Genomic DNA, 19,636 nt, shown 5'->3' on the forward strand with positions numbered 1-19,636 from the left:
CAGGTTCCATCGCCCTAGAGCTTGTTTGTATCTGTGCTTGTCCTTTAGTGATCCCCTGCCATTGGGATCATGACAGTCTACGTCCTTTATGACATCATCGTCGCTGTGCCCGTTGCTGATTGGTCAAGGCCGCCAGGCCAGACAGACAGAAAGACAGACAGACGGAAAAACCCTTAGACAATTATATATATAGATTAGTCCATTATGACATCATCAGTTCATTATGACATCATCAGTTCATTATGACATCATCAGTCCATTATGACAACATTAGTTCATTATGACATCATCAGTTCATTATGACATCATCAGCCCATATGGCCTGAATTATTATATGCACAACCTAATTGAAAATATAAGTTGTAAATACCACCTAATCAAACATACGATTGTTGTGAATGTACATTAATAGTGTTATACCAAAAGGTGCAGGGGGATCCCTCCATAGACGCTCTCCCACCCCTGTTCTGCATTCAGTGCGGCAAAACAGTCTTCAGACAACCATTAATAACCTCATTTATGGAAGCCAATTGAGGAACTGTGGGGATTTCTGACCATAACACTCATTCTCAATATTTAATTAATAAAGATATCATTTACATGTCTATCCATCCAGTGATTTCTTAATTCTACAACTTTTCCGTTAAAAAAAAGGTTGCTGAATTAATTTTATACATGTCCCTTTTTGTAATGGCTAAGTCTGACCGTGCAGGAACATGGACTTACCATACTGAAACGCCTGGGCAAGGGAGGAAGCAAAGAGTATACAGTCTTTACAGCACGGGATCACAGGTGCTGTTTTTTGTTTTTAATTGTAATTTACCTCACAATCATCAAAATCTTTTCCTCACAAAACGAATCAGTTTCGATCCCCTGCTATAATGTCTGTATACTCTTTCTCACCCCCTCCCCTGCCCAGAGATGTGGTATGATTTAGACTGCCATTGCACAGTACACAGAAGGGGGCACATTTATAAGATTATTTCCATACATTAACCTTAAACATATCCAGTTACGGAACTAATTGTTATTCGGAGATCTATTGATCAAAAAAATTTTTCAGACTATAAGACGCACCCCAAAATTTGGGATGTAAAATGGGGGGGAAAAAGATATTTATAAGATGGGGGTCCGTCTTATAGTCTGAATTTAAGGTATCTTACCTGAGGGCCCGGAGCAGTGGAGCGGGGTCATGGGAGGCATGGGACACTTTCTCGAGAACCCGGTGGTGGCAGTAGTGGAGCAATGCTGCGGGCTTTAAGCGGGAGAAGGGGGTATCCCAGTGGTGCAATGCTGCGGGCCCGGTGTTGGTGGTGAGGCAGAGCAGAGTGCATTGTGTGAAGCAGGGTCCCTTCCTCAAGAAGCCGGTGGTGGCAGCAGTGTGGTGATGCTGCAGACTCGGTGTTGGCTGTGAGCAGAGCAAAGTGCATCATTGGATTCCTGTCCTGACAGCCATTTTCCTGAAGCCGTGGGCCGCTGGAGGTAATGCGTTTGTAGATTGGGAACTCGAGCCAGCCGAAATCACAGTCTGTGCACGTGTGGCCTCTGGAAGGCATTTCATTGAAACCCACAGACTCAGGAAAATGGCTGCCTCCAGTGGCCCACAGCTTCAGGAATATGGCCATCAGGAAACCAATGATGCACTCCGCTTTGCCAACTGCTGACATCGGGCCCGCAGCATCGCTATACTTTGCCACTGCAGGCTTCTTGAGGAATGGACCCTACTCCACCACCGCCACAACCTCCCTATAAGCCTGCATTTGGACTAGAAGACGTACCTGCCATTTTCTTCACAAATTTTTTGGGGAAAAGTATGTCTTAGATTCCGAAAGATACTGTACTTTGTAACTTACATGGGTTTTCCCATAAGCAGTGTCCACAGGGATTGCTCTGCATAACCTCTTCATTTCTTTGACTCTCCTGATGCCACATGAGGGATCTTGCAATCAAGCGACTACATACATCTTTAGAGATAACATAATATTACATATTGCTGCCATAATTCATTTTGAATTTTTAAAGGGGCACAAATAACCAATATTGAAATGTGTATGCATTCTTTGGGCCACCCTGTATATTTCCAAAATGTGTTAATTGAGGCCTGAGACAGTAAGGCCATGTTCACACGTTCCTGATTTCCCTGCTGTTTTTTCTGCACCATAAACCGCAGCTCTTGGCAGAAAACGCAGGTGCGTTTTTTGGTGCGTTTTTTGATGCGTTTTTTGATGCGGTTTTTAGTGCGGTTTTTTATGCAGTTTTCTCTGCAGAGTCTGTGTGTTTTCTAGGAAGTTTTTTTAGGGTTAAAATGGCTGAAAATACCCTACCCCTAACCCTAACCCTAGTTCTAACTGTAGTGGGGGAAAAAAAAATTCTTTATTTTATTATTGTTACTACCTATGGGGGTGATAAAGGGGGGGGTCATTTACCTTTTTTTTTTATTTTGATCACTGTGAGGTTATCACAGTGATCAAAATGTGCCTGGAACGAATCTGCCGGCCGGCAGATTCGGCGGGCGCACTGCGCATGCGCCCGCCATTTTGGATGATGGCGGCGCCCAGGGAGAAGACGGCCGGCCGGACATCGGGAGGCCCGGTAAGTATAAGGGGGGGAGATGAGGGCACGGGGGGGGGGGGGGCGTCGGAGTAAGGGGGGGTGGCATCGGAGCATGGGGGGGTGGGATTGGGGCACGGGGGGCAGCCACACTCCGCCCACGCACTTCCTGCTGCAGCGGTTCTGCACCACAAACCGCAGAAAACCCGCAGATATTTTTTTCGTCTGCGGGTTTGACCCTCACAATGGAGGTCTATAGGTGCAGAACCGCTGCAGTTCTGCACAAAGAAGTGACATGGTACTTCTTTTTTACCGCAGCTATTCAGCGCGGCTTTATTAGTGCATTTCCGCATCATGTGCACAGCGGTTCCTGTTTTCCATAGGGTACATTGTACTGTACCCTGCATGGAAAACAGCTGCGGACCCGCAGCGGCAAAATCGCGGCGGTTCCGCAGTTAAAAACGCACTGTGTGAACATGGCCTAAAAGTGTTTTGGTTTTTATGTTGTGTTGGCAGACTGTGTTTTATTGCATTCCCAATGGTATGAAGCCTGCCTATTAGTACAATATACTGCATTTAGGGTCGGCAGCCGTCATATATTTTATAGTACCAACTACTACCAGGCCATATGATTACAAAAGTTTTCTCACAGGGCACATGAGGGAATATCCGCTGACTTAATGAGAGGAGTTTACACAGATTTAGGACAAGCCCTGCTGCGTGGATTCAAAGAAAACTTGAAGGAGGTTAGTCTGTTATGATTTGTTTGGCACTTGAAGGCTATTGTTTCTGCAGATACCATTGTGCATTAAAGGATAAATCGTTTCATTAACCTGATAATGAACAAGCTCTGTATATTCATGGCTCCGGTCATGGGTCTTAATTCAGCACCATTGTAAATTTACAGCTAGTGATTAAAGTTCCTTTTCCTGAAATCTAGAAGGAGCAGGACAATTCTCCGGCTGTCAAATACAGCCGAGGACACCAAAGTGAAGACAGCAGCAGTCTATCACTGCTGGTAATGGCAGTTTATTACTGCTGGTAATTACCGCTGGTTGGCTGGTCTTCAATGCCCTTTCAGGTCATTAAAGAAGACTTTTCCTCACTTGTTAAACTGGCTACATCATGGTAAAGAGGCTGAAGAGCTGAATAAAACTTCGTCCTTTTTCAGTATTTCACTTCTGTACTTTGCAGATAAGTTGGTTTGAAAGCTTATTTTGCCTAATATGCTAACTTTTTTCACCCAAGGGGATAATAGTTTCTTCTCTCAGAGCATTTACTTTTTCCACTGTTTAGACACTGCCTAATCATAAGATGGCAGTAGCACTGCACCATAAAGGAGAAAGAACTTGCTTTGTCAGTTTAAAGTGGTAAGTGCGCAGTCAGATGGCGATATAAACCAAACTAGCTTTTGAACCCATTTTGTACCTGTGTGTCCAGCATTGTTTTTTTATTTGTCCATTTCCAGCTTCACCCTGTCTTCAAATTTGCATATACAGTATCTTCAATAAAATGGCGTTGGATAGGGTAGTATGTGCGCATGCTGTCTCCAGCGCCGTTTTATTGAAGTAATATACTACAATATCAACACAGCAGCGCACACGAGTTGGCCATCGGGATAATGGCGATGTGCAGTGCACGTGTATACTGCTGTGTTGAGGTTGTAGTACATTACTTTAATAAAATGCCGCCGGATAGCGCAGCATGTGCATGTGCTGACTCCGGTGCCATTTTATTAATGGCACCGGAGTCAGTACATGCACATACCGTGCTATCCGGCGCCATATTATTGAAGAGACTATATGCGAATTCACAGACACGGTGTCTTAAGAAAAAAATGACTCTGAACACCGCGGTATGTGCATGCGCTGACTTTGGCATCATTTTATTGAAGTATTGTATTACAAAAATATTAACCTGCAGAAAAAATGCTACTAATTTGCAGGTATGCAATTAATCTGTAGGTTAATAGCGCTATTATGCAGCCCGGCGTCTGCACGCAGCTGAATGCAGTGGGGAGTCAACATTCGGTTTCAGTCATGGACGCAGGGGCGGTGCCAGTTCTTTAACCGCTCTGAGTATACAGAGCGGCTGTTGTAAGGCCCTGACTGACAGTGGCTCTACATTGAGGTTGTCTCAGTCAGGGCCGGTGGCATGGTGACAGCAGCCGCTGGGTATACTCAGAGAGATAAGTGAATTGGAGCCGACCCCATAACTGAAACCGAATGCTGCAATGGAGAACAAAGGACATTTTCTACCTGGTGCGTTCTGGCGCTGGGCATCGTCATAACACTATTAACCGCGTATCTGCAGGTTAACAGCATTATTTGTGGTGACAGGTTCCCTATAACAGAGTACAAAAATGTACCATTAAAAATGCTCGCCACCCGGGCATAGAACGGGTTCAATAACTAGTCGTGTTATATGCTCTACCATTGCTGCTGTTCCATACATTCACACAAAAACCATTTCTACACACCTTTTTCCTGCTTCTTTGCAGCACGTCAGCTTTAAATATTAATAAAATTGCGCCTGATTCAGCGCGTACATAGTCCGCTATCCAGCGCCATTTTGTTGAACACACTGTCTTCAAATATGTCTTCAATAGAATGGTGCCAGAAATCGCGCTATGGGTGGGTGCTGACTCTGGTGCCACACTCCTCTTCCAGTCTCGTCCTCCTCACGATCTTTTAATGCTAAATCTGTAGTTCTGACTCCTGCCACACTGTGCAGGCGCAGTCTATACAGGCTTCGGACAGAAGGACGCATCCAGCATTATATTATACATGAGATTGGAACACACTGCATGAACTGGCCAGCGGCTCTACCAACCCGAGCGTGACAGCTGCATAGAAATATATGAGGCTGTCACGTTCTGGTCGGCAGTCAATGCACGGTGTTCCAATCTTGGTCTGATTTATACAGTCGCCTGATTGTGCCCATAGACTGGTATGTCTGACCTTATTACATGAAGATTTGCTCACTCCCGGTGCTTCTAATGTTCGTAAGGGGAGTGCAATTATATACAACACTCTAAATCTGTCTCCGGTAATGGAGAATGATACCTCTATACTTTGCATACATCCATAGCATTGTATATGACAGTTACTGATCATGCAATCATCAGCAAGGGAAGAGGAGAGCTGAGACAGTGTCATATTTGTTACATACAACATTCTGGATCCATGTCTAATATCGAGGCATTATTGCCCCATACATGGGATAGATCCAAAGCATTTCTATGTAATGACCCACATCTCCGCTCGCCTCCTCTCCTTGTGTATATAATGACAGTAAGTGCTGGGAGTGAGGAGATCTTTATGTGATAAAGCAAGACATATCAGTCTTAAGGTACCGTCACACTAGACGATATCGCTAGCGATCCGTGACGTTGCAGCGTCCTCGCTAGCGATATCGTCCAGTGTGACAGGCAGCAGCGATCAGGCCCCTGCTGGGAGATCGCTGGTCGGGGAAGAAAGTCCAGAACTTTATTTCGTCGCTGGACTCCCCGTAGACATCGCTGAATCGGCGTGTGTGACACCGATTCAGCGATGTCTTTGCTGGTAACCAGGGTAAACATCGGGTAACTAAGCGCAGGGCCGCGCTTAGTAACCCGATGTTTACCCTGGTTACCATCCTAAAAGTAAAAAAACAAACAGTACATACTTACCTACAGCCGTCTGTCCTCCAGCGCTGTGCTCTGCTCTCCTCCTGCTCTGGCTGTGAGCGTTGGTCAGCCGGAAAGCAGAGCGGTGACGTCACCGCTCTGCTTTCCGGCTGCCCGGCGCTCACAGCCAGACCAGAGAAGCAGAGCGCCGAGGACAGACAGCGGTAGGTAAGTATGTAGTGTTTGTTTTTTTACTTTTTAGGATGGTAACCAGGGTAAACATCGGGTTACTAAGCGCGGCCCTGCGCTTAGTTACCCGATGTTTACCCTGGTTACCGGGGACCTCGGGATCGTTGGTCGCTGGAGAGCTGTCTGTGTGACAGCTCTCCAGCGACCAAACAGCGACGCTGCAGCGATCCGGATCGTTGTCGGTATCGCTGCAGCGTCGCTATGTGTGACGGTACCTTTAGGCTACTTTCACACTAGCGTTGTGCACTGCACGTCGCAATGCGTCGTTTAGGAGAAAAAGCGCATCCTGCAAAATTGCTTGCAGGATGCGTTTTTTCTCCATTGACTAACATTAGCGACGCATTGCCACACGTCGCAACCGTCGTTCGACGGTTGCGCCGTGTTGTGGCGGACTGTCGGCATCAAAAAACGTTACATGTTTTTTGCTGTGTTGTCTACGCCATTTCCGACCGCGCATGCGCGGCCGGAACTCCGCCCCCACCTCCCCGCAACTCACAATGGGGCAGCGGATGCGCTGGAAAAATGCATCCGCTGCCCCCGTTGTGCGGCGCTTGCACAGTGTACGTCGGGCCGACGCTAATGTGAAAGTAGCATTACCAGATTACAATGAAAATGCCAGTTCTGAACTTCTCCTTATGATGCTACCTTTTTCTGATTAGGCAAGGTTATACATAGGGAAAAGTAAATGCCCTACAGAAGAATCTATTAACAACCCCATAGTTGAAGGTGAAGTTAGCATATTACAGATTGAAATACCGTATATTCTCGAGAATAAGCCGACCCGAGTATATCCGAGGCACCTATTTTTACCACAAAAAAACTGGGACAGCTTATTGACCCAATTATAAGCCTGTATTCATTGTCCCCTCATCCCCATCCTGGTATGCATGCCCCCCTCATCCCCATCCTGGTATGCATGGCCTCCTCATCCCCATCCTGGTATACATGACTGCTCATCCCTATCCTTATTTAAAGGAGGAAAAAATACGGAGCATCGATGAACAGAGTATCAAAAATTTTATTCGATAAATAGTCCGTAATAAAATGTGAAGTTCAATAACATTAACATTATATAGTAACATACACGAAAAAGTGCCTAGAAATGCTGAGATCCAACCAGCTCACCCACAAATGATACCCCCACAATGGAGAGCATCAGAGAGCCCCCCCATGATCTCATATAGCAAGGTGCTATGAGAAAAAAAGGTCTCAATAGACCTGGCCCTAGTCCCAAGTGCCAGTGCTCTAAACATACTTCCCAAATGTAACTCAATAACGTCACCAATAAATAAGGGGCTGGTACAAGTATAGGGCTTACCAATAATGGGGACGAAGTGGGGAGACAGCTGGGAAGTGGACCCTGATGCGCGTTTCGTGGCAGCGCCGTGCCGCTTCCTCAAGGGGATAATCATTTGGTGCCAACAAGCACCTTAAAGTAGCCCCTGACCCCGGTCACATGGTGCTTAGCGGCCAATCACGGCGGCACTGTCGGCGCGTGCACACTGCGCCAGCCAGGTCCTGCCCGTGGAACCCGGCATCAGGCCAAGTGCGCACGCGCGGGGAGCAAAAAGCACCCAGAGCGCGCACAAGACAGGAGACGCCGGTCCACACCAGGGCGCAGCAGACCACAACGCGACGCGCACGGCCACCAATGAAAAATACATCTTTATCAAAAAGCAAGTACATATCATGACATGCCATCAATTAAACCCCAAACAAGGGACCCAATATAAACAATTCAAAATTATAATATCAAAAGGGCACACATTAAATGAACAACATATCATAATATGGTGAGTCCTCGCTTTAGGAGAAGTTCGTCCATTCCAAAAAAAGTAAAGATAAATGTCCATCATGATGATTACAGAGGAAATCACACTTCTTATCCATAAAGCCTAAATGTACCGTCACATTAAGCGACGCTGCAGCGATATAGACAACGATGTCGATCGCTGCAGCGTCGCTGTTTGGTCGCTGGAGAGCTGTCACACAGACCAACGATGCCGAAGTCCCCGGGTAACCAAGGTAAACATCGGGTTACTAAGCGCAGGGCCGCGCTTAGTAACCCGATGTTTACCCTGGTTACCATTGTAAATGTAAAAAAAAAAACACTACATACTTACATTCTGGTGTCTGGTCACGTCCCTTGCCTTCAGCTTCCCACACTGACTGAGCGCCGGCCATAAAGCATAGCGGTGACGCCACCGCTGTACTCTGCTTTACGGCCGGCCGGCGCTCACAGTCAGTGCGGGAAGCTGAAGGCGTGGGACATGACCAGACACCGGAATGTAAGTATGTAGTGTTTTTTTTTTTTTCATTTACAATGGTAACCAGGGCCCTGCACTTAGTAACCCGATATTTACCCTGGTTACCAGTGAAGAAATCGCTGAATCGGCGTCACACACGCAGATTCAGCGGGTGATCCAGCGACGAAATAAAGTCCTGGACTTTCCCCAGCGACCAACGATCTCCCAGCAGGGGCCTGATCGTTGGTCGCTGTCACGCATAACGATTTCATTAACGATATCGTTGCTACGTCACAAAAAGCAATGATATCATTACCGATATCGTTATGTGTGACGGTACCTTAACTTGGACCCCTCAAGGGTGAGATGGCGTATCAATCAGGAGTATCGACAGGGCCAGAAGCACATCAATAAGGAAAACCTTGGGCACGAGAGCTATTTAAAGTTACTAATAATGCAAAGAGAAAATAAAATGAAGAAAAAACATTAAAATCACATACAAAGACTAATAAAAACAACAACCCGGCTGAAACGAAGGGGAGGGGAAACAAAAGAGGGAGTTGATGGGAGACAGGAGGTATATTTACATAAAATATGGCCAGAACAATAATGGAAGGCGAGGGTCAAAAGGCTGCTCACAAATAGGGAGCAAAACTGAGTGTTTCGTTCAAGCCTTTTGGTGACATGGTGTCAAGTTGCACAATCCACTTTGTTTCAATTTGTGCTAGGAGTTTTTTATTGTCACCACCACGAATCCCCATGTGTAAAACATCAATTACCCTCACCCGAAGAGATTTTTCGTCGCATTTATGGTGCGACCTAAAGTGACGGGGGATTGATTTAAGGTCATACGTGTCGGACACTGTCCTGGCCGCACCAATGTCCCGCACATGCTCACGAACTCGGACTCTTAAGTTCCCGAGTAGTAAGCCCCACATACACCATGGGGCAAGGGCATGTAGCGTAATAAATCACATTGACTGTGCTACAGGAAATCCGTTTAATTTGAAATTCTTTAGTTCCATCAGTAGAAATGAAACTAGAGCAGCGCACGACATTGGTGCAGGCAAGACAGTGCCCGCACGGAAAACATACCCGGATAGGACCATTGGTACCAAATGGATTGTTCGGGGTAGGGACATAGTGGCTACGTACCAATAAATCATATGAAGAGAAAGAAAGTGGCAGCACTCACCGATCTTCTTATGCAGGTGTGTTTATTTGGTAAAAGTCTTCACGGCACAGGGGTATGTGGGTATGTACCAATAAATCATTTAGATTTTTGCACCTCCTAGAGGTCATTTGTGGAAAAGAGCCCAGGGAGGCCACCATGGAAGGCTCCGTCCCAAGGACGGACCAATGATTAATCAGAATGGAGCGCATATTGTTCCACTCATGATTATAGGTAGAGATAAAGCGGATAGGGCCAGCTCCACCCATACTCTTCCATTTCCTGGGCGGGTGTAATAGAGTCTCACGTGGGGTTTTTCTGGCTCGTTCGTAACCATGCTTAACAGATCTCCGGCTGTACCCCCGGGCCAGAAAACGATTTCTCAAATTCGAGGCCTGTGCCTCAAATTTGGATTCGGAGGAACAGATTCGCTGCATCCTAAGGAACTGTCCGACCGGGACGGCCCTAATTGTGGACGGGTCATGCGCTGATGAAGCATGTAATAAAGAATTAACAGAGGTCGACTTCCTGAAAACATCCGCCTGGATACGCCGATGAGTATCGACCTCCAGGCGGACATCCAGGAAATCGACCGTAACATCAGTATACGTGTACGTAAGTCGGATGTTAGAAGTATTGTCATTCAATGTACCCATAAAGTCCTCGAGCTGGCGAACTGTCCCATCCCATAAAAAAAGAATATCACCAATGAAGCGATACCAACACAGCCCATGGGAGGCGGCCGGCGGGCCTTCGTCGCCAAAAAGGAATCTCTCCCAGTAACCCAGGAAGAGATTGGCGTACGAGGGCGCGCAGACCGCGCCCATGGCCGTTCCGCGCTTCTGTAAGTAATAATAAATAATAATCTTTATTTTTATATAGCGCTAACATATTCCGCAGCGCTTTACATTTTGCATACATTATCATCACTGTCCCCGATGGGGCTCACAATCTAAATTCCCTATCAGTATGTCTTTGGAATGTGGGAGGAAACCGGAGTGCCCGGAGGAAACCCACGCAAACACGGAGAGAACATACAAACTCTTTGCAGATGTTGTCCTTGGTGGGGTTTGAACCCAGGACTCCAGCGCTGCAAGGCTGCAGTGCTAACCACTGTGCCACCGTGCAAAAATTATCCTTTAAAAACAAAAAAGTTGTTGGTAAGGATATAGTCCAGCAGCTCGAGGACTAGTCCACGTAAAGGGCCGTCCAGGTCGGAGGTCCCCAGGAAGAAGCGAGCCGCCTCAATCCCACGGGAATGTTCAATACAAGTATACAAACCTTCTACGTCAGCAGTGACGAGAAGGGTTGTATTGTCCACAAAGATGCCATCGACCCGTGCCAGGACGTCCGTAGTGTCATTGACATTCGAGGGTAAGGTTTCCACCAGGGGTTTTAAATAAAAGTCTATAAATTGACACACAAGGTCGCATAAACCCCCAATCCCGGACACTATGGGACTTCCCAGGGAGTCGAGGGCATCCTTGTGGACTTTTGGTAACAGATAAAAGGTCGGAACCCTGGGGCATTTGACCATCAAAAACATTTTTAGGTATAATCCCTCCTTCAAAAGCTCTAACAAGGATCCGCTCCAGCTCCCGCAAGTAAGTAGCCATCGGATTGGAGGACAACCTGAGGCATGTATTAGGGTCCGGAAGTTGACGAAATGCTTCCCGCTCATATTTCTCGCCCGGCCAGACAACAACGTTCCCTACCCCCCTTGTCCGCTGGTTTAAAAACAACATCCTGCAATGATTGAAGCTGTGAGATAGCCTGACGTTGTTTAAAGGTTAAATTGTCAAAAGTACGTCTGGTGGATAATTTTTTAAAATCTTCACTGACCAATTTTGTAAAGATCTCAACTGCTGAACTTAGGGACAAGGGGGGAACCTGGTGGATCGGGGCAGGACAGAAGGCGGGAACTTACTTGCATTCGGGATCTCCTGTTCCTCAAGTAAATCCTCCAAATCATGAAGTGTCTGTTTCGCAATCTCACTCATGGACAAACTTCTCCTAAAGCGTTGACTCACCATATTAAGCTATGTTGTTCATTTAATGTGTGCCCTTTTGATATTATAATTTGGAATTGTTTATATGGGGTCCCTTGTTTGGGGTTTAATTGATGGCATGTCATGATATGTACTTGCTTTTTGATAAAGATGTATTTTTCATTGGTGGCTGTGAGCGTCGCGTTGCGGTCCGCTGCGCCCTGGTGTGGACCGGCGTCTCCTGGTCTTGTGCGCGCTTCGGGTGCTTTTTGCTCTTCGCACGTGCGCACTTGGCCTGACGCCGGGTTCCACGGCCAGGACCTGGCAGGTGCAGTTCGCACGCGCCGACAGTGCCGCCGTGATTGGCCGCTAAGCACCATGTGACCGGGGTCAGGGGCTACTTTAAGGTCCTTGTTGGCACCAAATGATTATCCTCTTGAGGAAGCGGCATGGCGCTGCTGCGAAACGTGCGTCGGGGTCCACTTCCCGGCTGTCTCCCCACTTCGTCCCCATTATTGGTAAGCCCTATACTTATACCAGCCCCTTATTTATTGGTGACGTTATTGAGTTACATTTGGGAAGTATGTTTAGAGCACTGGTATTTGGGACTAGGGCCAGGTCTATTGAGACCTTTTTTTCTCATAGCACCTTGCTGTATGAGATCATGGGGGGGCTCTCTGATGCTCTCCATTGTGGGGGCATCATTTGGGGGTGAGCTGGTTGGGTCTCAGCATTTCTAGGCATTTTTTCGTGTATGTTACTATATAATGTTAATGTTATTGAACTTCACATTTTATTACGGACTATTTATCGAATAAAATTTTTGATACTCTGTTCATCGATGCTCTGTATTTTTTCCTCCTTTAAATATGATAGTTTGGAGCTGATTTAGTGAGTCTGAGAGTGGTTATTAATTTTTGTCACGCTCCCTATCTCACATTATGCATTTGGGGTTTCTGTTATCATTCCTATCCTTGTATGCATGTCCCCTCATCCCTATCCTTGTATGCATGTCCCCTCATCCCTATCCTTGTATGCATGTCCCCTCATCCCTATCCTGGTATGCATTGGCTCCTCATCCCTATCCTTGTCCGCATGGCTCCTTATCCCTATCCTGATATGATTGACTCCCATCCCTATCCTTGTATGCTTGGCTTCATCCATGTCAGTGTCTGTACGGCTCCATCTATATCCGTGTCCGCACCTCTCCATCTCTATCTGTGTCTGCACGGCTCCATCCCTATCCATGTCTGCACGTCTCCGTCCCTATCCGTGTCTGCACGTCTCCATCCGTATCCGTGTCTGCACGTCTCCATCCCTATCAGTGTCTGCACGTCTCCATCCCTATCCGTGTCTGCACGTCTCCATCCCTATCCGTGTCTGCACGTCTCCATCCCTATCTGTGAATTTGCAACTCCATCCGTATCCGTGAATGTGCGACGCCATCCCTATCTGTGAATGCGCAGCTTCATCCCTATCCGTGAATGTGCGGCTCCATCCCTATCTGTGAATGTGCGGCTCCATCCCTATCCATGAATGTGCGGCTCCATCCCTATCCATGAATGCGCGGCTCCATCCCTATCCGTGAATGCGCAGCTCCCTCCCTATCCGTGTATGCGCGGCTCCATCCCTATCCGTGAATGCGCGGCTCCATCCCTATCCGTGAATGCGCAGCTCCATCCCTATCCACGTATGCATGAACCCATCCTTATCCTGGTATGATTGGTACTCATCAAAAACATTAAAAAAATAAACCATTATCCTTACCTTCCTGTGCTCCCTTGCAGCGTCTTGTTCCAGTGCCAGCAGCTGCTTTATGCTTGTATGCAGGGCATGGCCGGGACATCATGCTCTGCTCACAAGCAGAGCACCGCTGCTGGAATACTCGCTGCTCCCCACGCCGGAAATATGTGCGTGTAGGGCAGTGAGTATTCATTGCTATCAAGTAGCGTGCCCAGTGTTAGCCGCCGGGCAGTCACGTTTGCCGCTACTTAAGAGAAATGAATATTCACCTCTCTCCAAGCCATGGGAGTGGAGAGAGGTGAATAATAATTTCTCTTAAGTAGCGGCACACGTGACCGCCGGGCAACTGCAGAAGCTGGCTGCTGCGACTGGCACGGTGTGTGCTATCACAGAGAAATGAATATTGATTGCCAGTGCAGTGAATATTAATTTCTCTTTAGCAGCAGGCACAGGAGTTAGCCGCAGCAGCCGACTCTTGCCCCCTGTGACCCGCAGCTGCTGCTTCGCCTCACTCGAGTATAAGCTGAGGGGGGCGTTTCAGCCAAAAAAAATGTGCAGAAAAATTTGGCTTATGCTCAAGTATATATGGTATAAATTCTTTTAACACCTTTATATAGTCTGTGTCTGTAGTCTTGAGAAACTAGCATTTTTATTCATATACAAATGATGCTTTAATTGCTCTGGGCGTGACAGAGCACTTAACCATGGAAGGCAGTGGCTGGTTATTTCTCCAGACAGTACTGGCCTCTTTAGCTTGGTTGATCACTCAATATCTGTGTGATCAAACAGCAAGCAAGGAATCAGATATTGAGCTATCAAGCTAACGAGGCTTGTGCTGGGCGGGGAAACAATTTTGAAAGGCATAGCCTGGAGAAGTTCTTGGTTATATCCAGAGCACTTAATGCCTAATTTATATTTGAATGAAAACTACAATCTTTTGGGAATGCAGCAAAAGATAGAATATATAAAGGTGTCAGTTGATTTTCATTTCAGACAGATTTCCTTTAAGTAGCAGATCTGATAAATGTAATGTACAGTGGGGAAAAAAGTATTTAGTTAGCCACCAATTATGCAAGTTCTCCCATTTAAAAAGATGAGGCCTGTAATTCACATCATAGGTAGACCACAACTATGAGAGTCAAAATAAGAAAACAAATCCAGAAAATCACCTTGTCTGATTTGGCAAGATTTATTTTGCAAATTGTGGTGGAAAATAAGTAAGATCACAAAAACATGCAATATTTCTGGCCCTCACAGACCTGTAACTTCTTCAAGAGGCTCCAATGTCCTCCACTCAATACCTGTAGTAATGGCGCCTGTTTGAACTTATCAGTATAAAACACACCTGTCCACAACCTCAGTCACACTCCAAACTCCACTATGGTGAAGACCAAAGAGTTGTTGAAGGACACCAGGAACAAAATTGTAGCCCTGCACCAGGCTGGGAAGACTGAATCTGCAATAGGCTAGCAGCTTGGTGTGATGAAATCAACTGTGGGAGCAATAATAAGAAAATAAAAGACCACTGATAATCTCCCTCGATCTGGGTCTCCACGCAAGATCTCACCCGAGGGGTCAAAAAGATCACAAGAACGGTGAGCAAAAATCTCAGAACCACACGGGGGGGACCTAGTGGATGACCTGCAATACAGCTGGGAGCACCTTAACAAAGGCTATTATCAGTAACACACTGCGCTGCCAGGGACTCAGATCCTGCAATGCCAGACGTGTCCCCCTGCTTAAGCCAGTACATGTCCGGGCCCGTATGAAGTTTGCTAGTGAGCATTTGGATTATCCAGAAGAGTATTGGGGGAATGTCATATGGTCTGATGAAACCAAAGTGGAACTGCTTGGTAGAAACAAAACTCGTCATGTTTGGAGGAGACAGAATGCTGAGTTGCATCCAAAGAACACCTTGCCTACTGTAAAGCATGGGGGTGGCAACATCATGCTTTGGGGCTGTTTCTCTGCAAAGGGACCAGGAAGACTGTTATGAACAGGTGATTCAGAACCACAATGGACCTAGTGGTTAAGAGCACACAAAGTGACCTGATAGTTACTAACATAGGACGAGCTCTGAGACGTGGGAACTCTGCTGACCGCAATCCCTAATCCTATCATACCACACTAGAGGTAGCCGTGGATTGCGCCTAACGCTCCCTATGCAACTCGGCACAGCCTGAGAAACTAGCTAGCCCTGAAGATAGAAAAATAAGCCTACCTTGCCTCAGAGAAATTCCCCAAAGGAAAAGGCAGCCCCCCACATATAATGACTGTGAATTAAGATGAAAATACAAACACAGAGATGAAATAGATTTTAGCAAAGTGAGGCCCGACTTACTGAATAGACCGAGGATAGGAAAGATAGCTTTGCGGTCAGCACAAAAACCTACAAACAACCACGCAGAGGGGCAAAAAGACCCTCCGCACCGACTAACGGTACGGAGGTGCTCCCTCTGCGTCTCAGAGCTTCCAGCAAGCAAGAAAAACCAATATAGCAAGCTGGACAGAAAATATAGCAAACAAAAGTAACACAAGCAAAACTTAGCTTATGCAGGGCAGACAGGCCACAAGAACGATCCAGGAGAAAGCAAGACCAGTACTGGAACATTGACTGGAGGCCAGGAACAAAGAACTAGGTGGAGTTAAATAGAGCAGCACCTAACGACTTAACCTCGTCACCTGAGGAAGGAAACTCAGAAGCCGCAGCCCCACTCACATCCACCAGAGGAAGCTCATAGACAGAACCAGCCGAAGTACCACTCATGACCACAGGAGGGAGCTTGACCACAGAATTCACAACAGAAGACTGATCTATGTACATGAAAGAATGAATGCGGCCACGTATTGTGAGATTTTGAGTGCAAACCTCCTTCCATCAGCAAGGGTATTGAAGATGAAACTTGAATGGGTCTTTCAGCATGATAATGATCCCAAGCACACCACCAAGGCAGCGAAGGAGTGGCTTCGTAAGAAGCATATGAAGGTCCTGGAGTGTCCTCCCCAGTCTCCAGATCTCAACCCCATAGAAAACCTTTGGAGGGAGTTGAAAGTCCGTGTTGCCCAGCAACAGGCCCAAAACATCACTGCACTAGAGCAGAGGTCCCCAACTCCAGTCCTCAAGGCCCACCAACAGGTCATGTTTTCAGGATTTCCTTAGTCTTGCCCAGGTAATAATTGCATCACCTGTACAATGCAAAGGAAATCCTGAAAACCTGACCTGTTGGTGGGCCTTGAGGACTGGAGTTGGGGACCTCTGCACTAGAGCATATCGGCATGGAGGAATGGGCCAACATACCACCAACAGTGTGTGCCAACCTTGTGAAGACTTACAGAAAAACGTTTGACCTCTGTCGTTGCTAACAGAGGATATATAACAAAATATTGAGATGAACTTTTGTTAATGACCAAATACTTATTTTCTAACATAATTTGAAAAATAAATCTTGCCAAATCAGACAAGGTGATTTTCTGGATTTATTTTCTCATTTTGACTCTCATAGTTGTGGTCTACCTATGATGTTAACTACAGGCCTCTCTTCTCCTTTTAAGTGGGAGAACTTGCACAATTGGTGGCTGACTAAATACTTTTTTTCCCCACTGTACTTACTTGTTCAGGCTGAGCGTCCAGGCTCTTTTTATACTCCGTTTTTTCAACGACAATATACATCCAGTGCATGTCACTTCTGGTATGCCACTGAGAACTTTAGCTTGTTTGCATGTACCGTTAAAGGGGTACTCCGTGGAGATAAAAAATTATCCTAATGCATATACATTCATAGACTATTAGGATAACATGAATAGTTCTGTTTTCCATCCTCTGACGCTGGAGCTGCTTCTTGGTGCTCCACCTCCCTTATGGAACGTTACGTCATATTGGGGTGTGGCCGGTTCCTGGCTGCTAGCAGCATCCAGCCCGATATCATCTGCTTGTATTCAGTCAAATTATCCGGGGGGCATGGTGGGGGCCCGGCCTGCTCTTTAGTGCTCTCCCTCCCTTATGGGCTGCTCTTGGCTGCTAGCAGCATCCATCCTCCTGACATCATCTGCTTGTATTAATTCCAATAATCAGACGATAATCAGGGGGTCTGCGCCTGCTAGCAGCATCCAGCCCCCTGATACCATCTGCTTGTATTCAGTCCAATATCAGGGAGCATGGCGGGGGTCTGGCCTGCTCCTGACTGCTAGCATCACAGAATTCCAGTTAGGGCTCATGCTAACTTGCGAGAAACTCGGATGAGTCTCGCACGGCAATACCCGGCAGTGCACCCAGCACTGAGGAGCGGAGCGTGCGGCTGCATGTATTGCTATGCGGCCGCGCGCTCCGATCTGAGTGCCGGCAGCAGCGCCGGGTATTGCCGTGCGAGACTCATCCGAGTTTCTCGCAAGTGAGTATGAGCCCTAACTGTGAGGATTGAAACCGGCACTATTAGTGTTATCCTAATAGTCTATTAAGGTATGTGCATTAGCATAATTTTTTATCTCCCTGGAGTACCCCTTTAAGTTTATCTTTATATGTAGTAGGTTGATTGTAGATATTCCTGTAACTGAAAATCCGTTTTATACAAATGATTGGGGTCATTTTTGTAACATGCAATTGGTTTTCTGTAAGCCCGAAATATTTATAAGACCATCACAGAAATTTCTGCCCCAAATCTGCTGTATGTGAATATACCTTGAAATGGGAACTCTGGTTATAATACGTTATTCCAGTGGTGTCACCAGTTAGTCCCCACCTGAACATAAAAAATGCAGTGAAAAGTTTTTTCTTTCCCTTCCACATCAATGTTAATGATCCATTTTTCCATCACAATTGGTGACCTTCCAGTTATATTCAAATAACATGCTTGTCTGGGCTACTTTACTAACAATTAATGTGCAGAAACTTTAATATACATTTTAGTTAAGCGCATTGTGTTGTTTTTGTCTTTTCAGCGCTTTCAGTCCACTATTGTGGATGGAAATCATTTTGTACATTTGAATGAACCAGAGAAGATTGCCAAAATCCTTGTAAATCAGCTGTATGAGCTGCCTCACATTCACTCACAGCTCTAACCGTTTACAGCTGATGGAGAAACCTTCCTGTTACTGCTACAATGGACTGCCCATGAACCGCCATCTTTCCGAAATTATCTAAAGACGTCAACTAACAAAGATCTCAAAAGCAGCTGTTGTGTATAAAATGTATCTAATGTTTTTAATGGAGGACATCCAGCAAAAACTAAACCTTATCTTTTATTGGAAGGACGAAACTCTCCAAAGCTGTGATTGGACAGACATATCTAATTGACATATTAAAAAAAAAAACAACATTTGTGTCTTATTCTTCTAGACGAGGTGGGGAGAGGCAGGCAACTGGCATGGTGGGACACACTTACTGAAGTCTCTGCTTTAGGCCTTCTTCACATGCCTGGGTTTAACCCCTTTACCTGCAAACCTGTTTTCACCTTCATGACCTGGCCAAATTTTACAATTCTGATCAGTGTCATTTTGTGAAGTAATAACTCGAATGCTTCAACGAATCCCACTGATTTGGAGATTTTCTCATGACATATTGTACGTCATGATAGTGTTAAAATTTGTGCAATATGACTTGCATTTATTTGTGAAAATATTTTGCCAAAGTTTAGCAATTTTTAAGCTTTGAATTTTTATGCCTTTAAATGAGAGAGTCATGTCTATTTTACATCAGCACAATTTTTGAAAAATACTTTTTATGTTAGGAAGTTAAAAAGGTTAAAAGTTGACCAGCAATTTCTCATTTTTCCAACAAAAGTAACAAAACTATTTTTTGGGGGACCACATTACATTTGAAGTGACTTTGAGGAGCCTGTATGACAGAAAATGTCCACAAGTGACACAATTCTAAAATCTGCACTCCTCAAGGTGTTCAAAACCAGACCAGACGAGATGTTTACTAACCCATCAGGTGCTTCATAGGAATGTGTAAGGAAAAAAGGAACATTTAACTTTTTCACAAAAATTTAACTTTAGACCCCTTTTTTTTCTTCACAAGGGTAACAGGAAATTTCTTCTGAGCATTCCGATACCCCATACACTGTGTGCAGAATTATTAGGCAAA

General features: G+C 45.9%; 1 protein-coding gene across 3 annotated transcripts in view; it reads left to right on the forward strand.

The window, feature by feature from the left end:
* Window positions 1-18,866, forward strand: part of SERHL2 (serine hydrolase like 2) — a 219,513-nt gene extending 200,647 nt beyond the window's left edge. For 2 of the 3 annotated variants that reach the window (XM_069737104.1, XM_069737106.1), the window contains exons 12-13: window positions 3,203-3,296; window positions 18,490-18,866. In XM_069737104.1, coding sequence (XP_069593205.1) covers window positions 3,203-3,296; window positions 18,490-18,609 — 214 coding nt within the window. In that variant the 3' untranslated portion in view covers window positions 18,610-18,866. The remainder of the gene's footprint in view (window positions 1-3,202; window positions 3,297-18,489) is intronic. The other variant, XM_069737107.1, reaches the window with a different exon arrangement.
* Window positions 18,867-19,636: the final 770 nt, after the last annotated feature.

Source organism: Ranitomeya imitator, chromosome 8, assembly GCF_032444005.1.
Source record: "Ranitomeya imitator isolate aRanImi1 chromosome 8, aRanImi1.pri, whole genome shotgun sequence".
Classification (NCBI taxonomy): domain Eukaryota; kingdom Metazoa; phylum Chordata; class Amphibia; order Anura; family Dendrobatidae; genus Ranitomeya; species Ranitomeya imitator.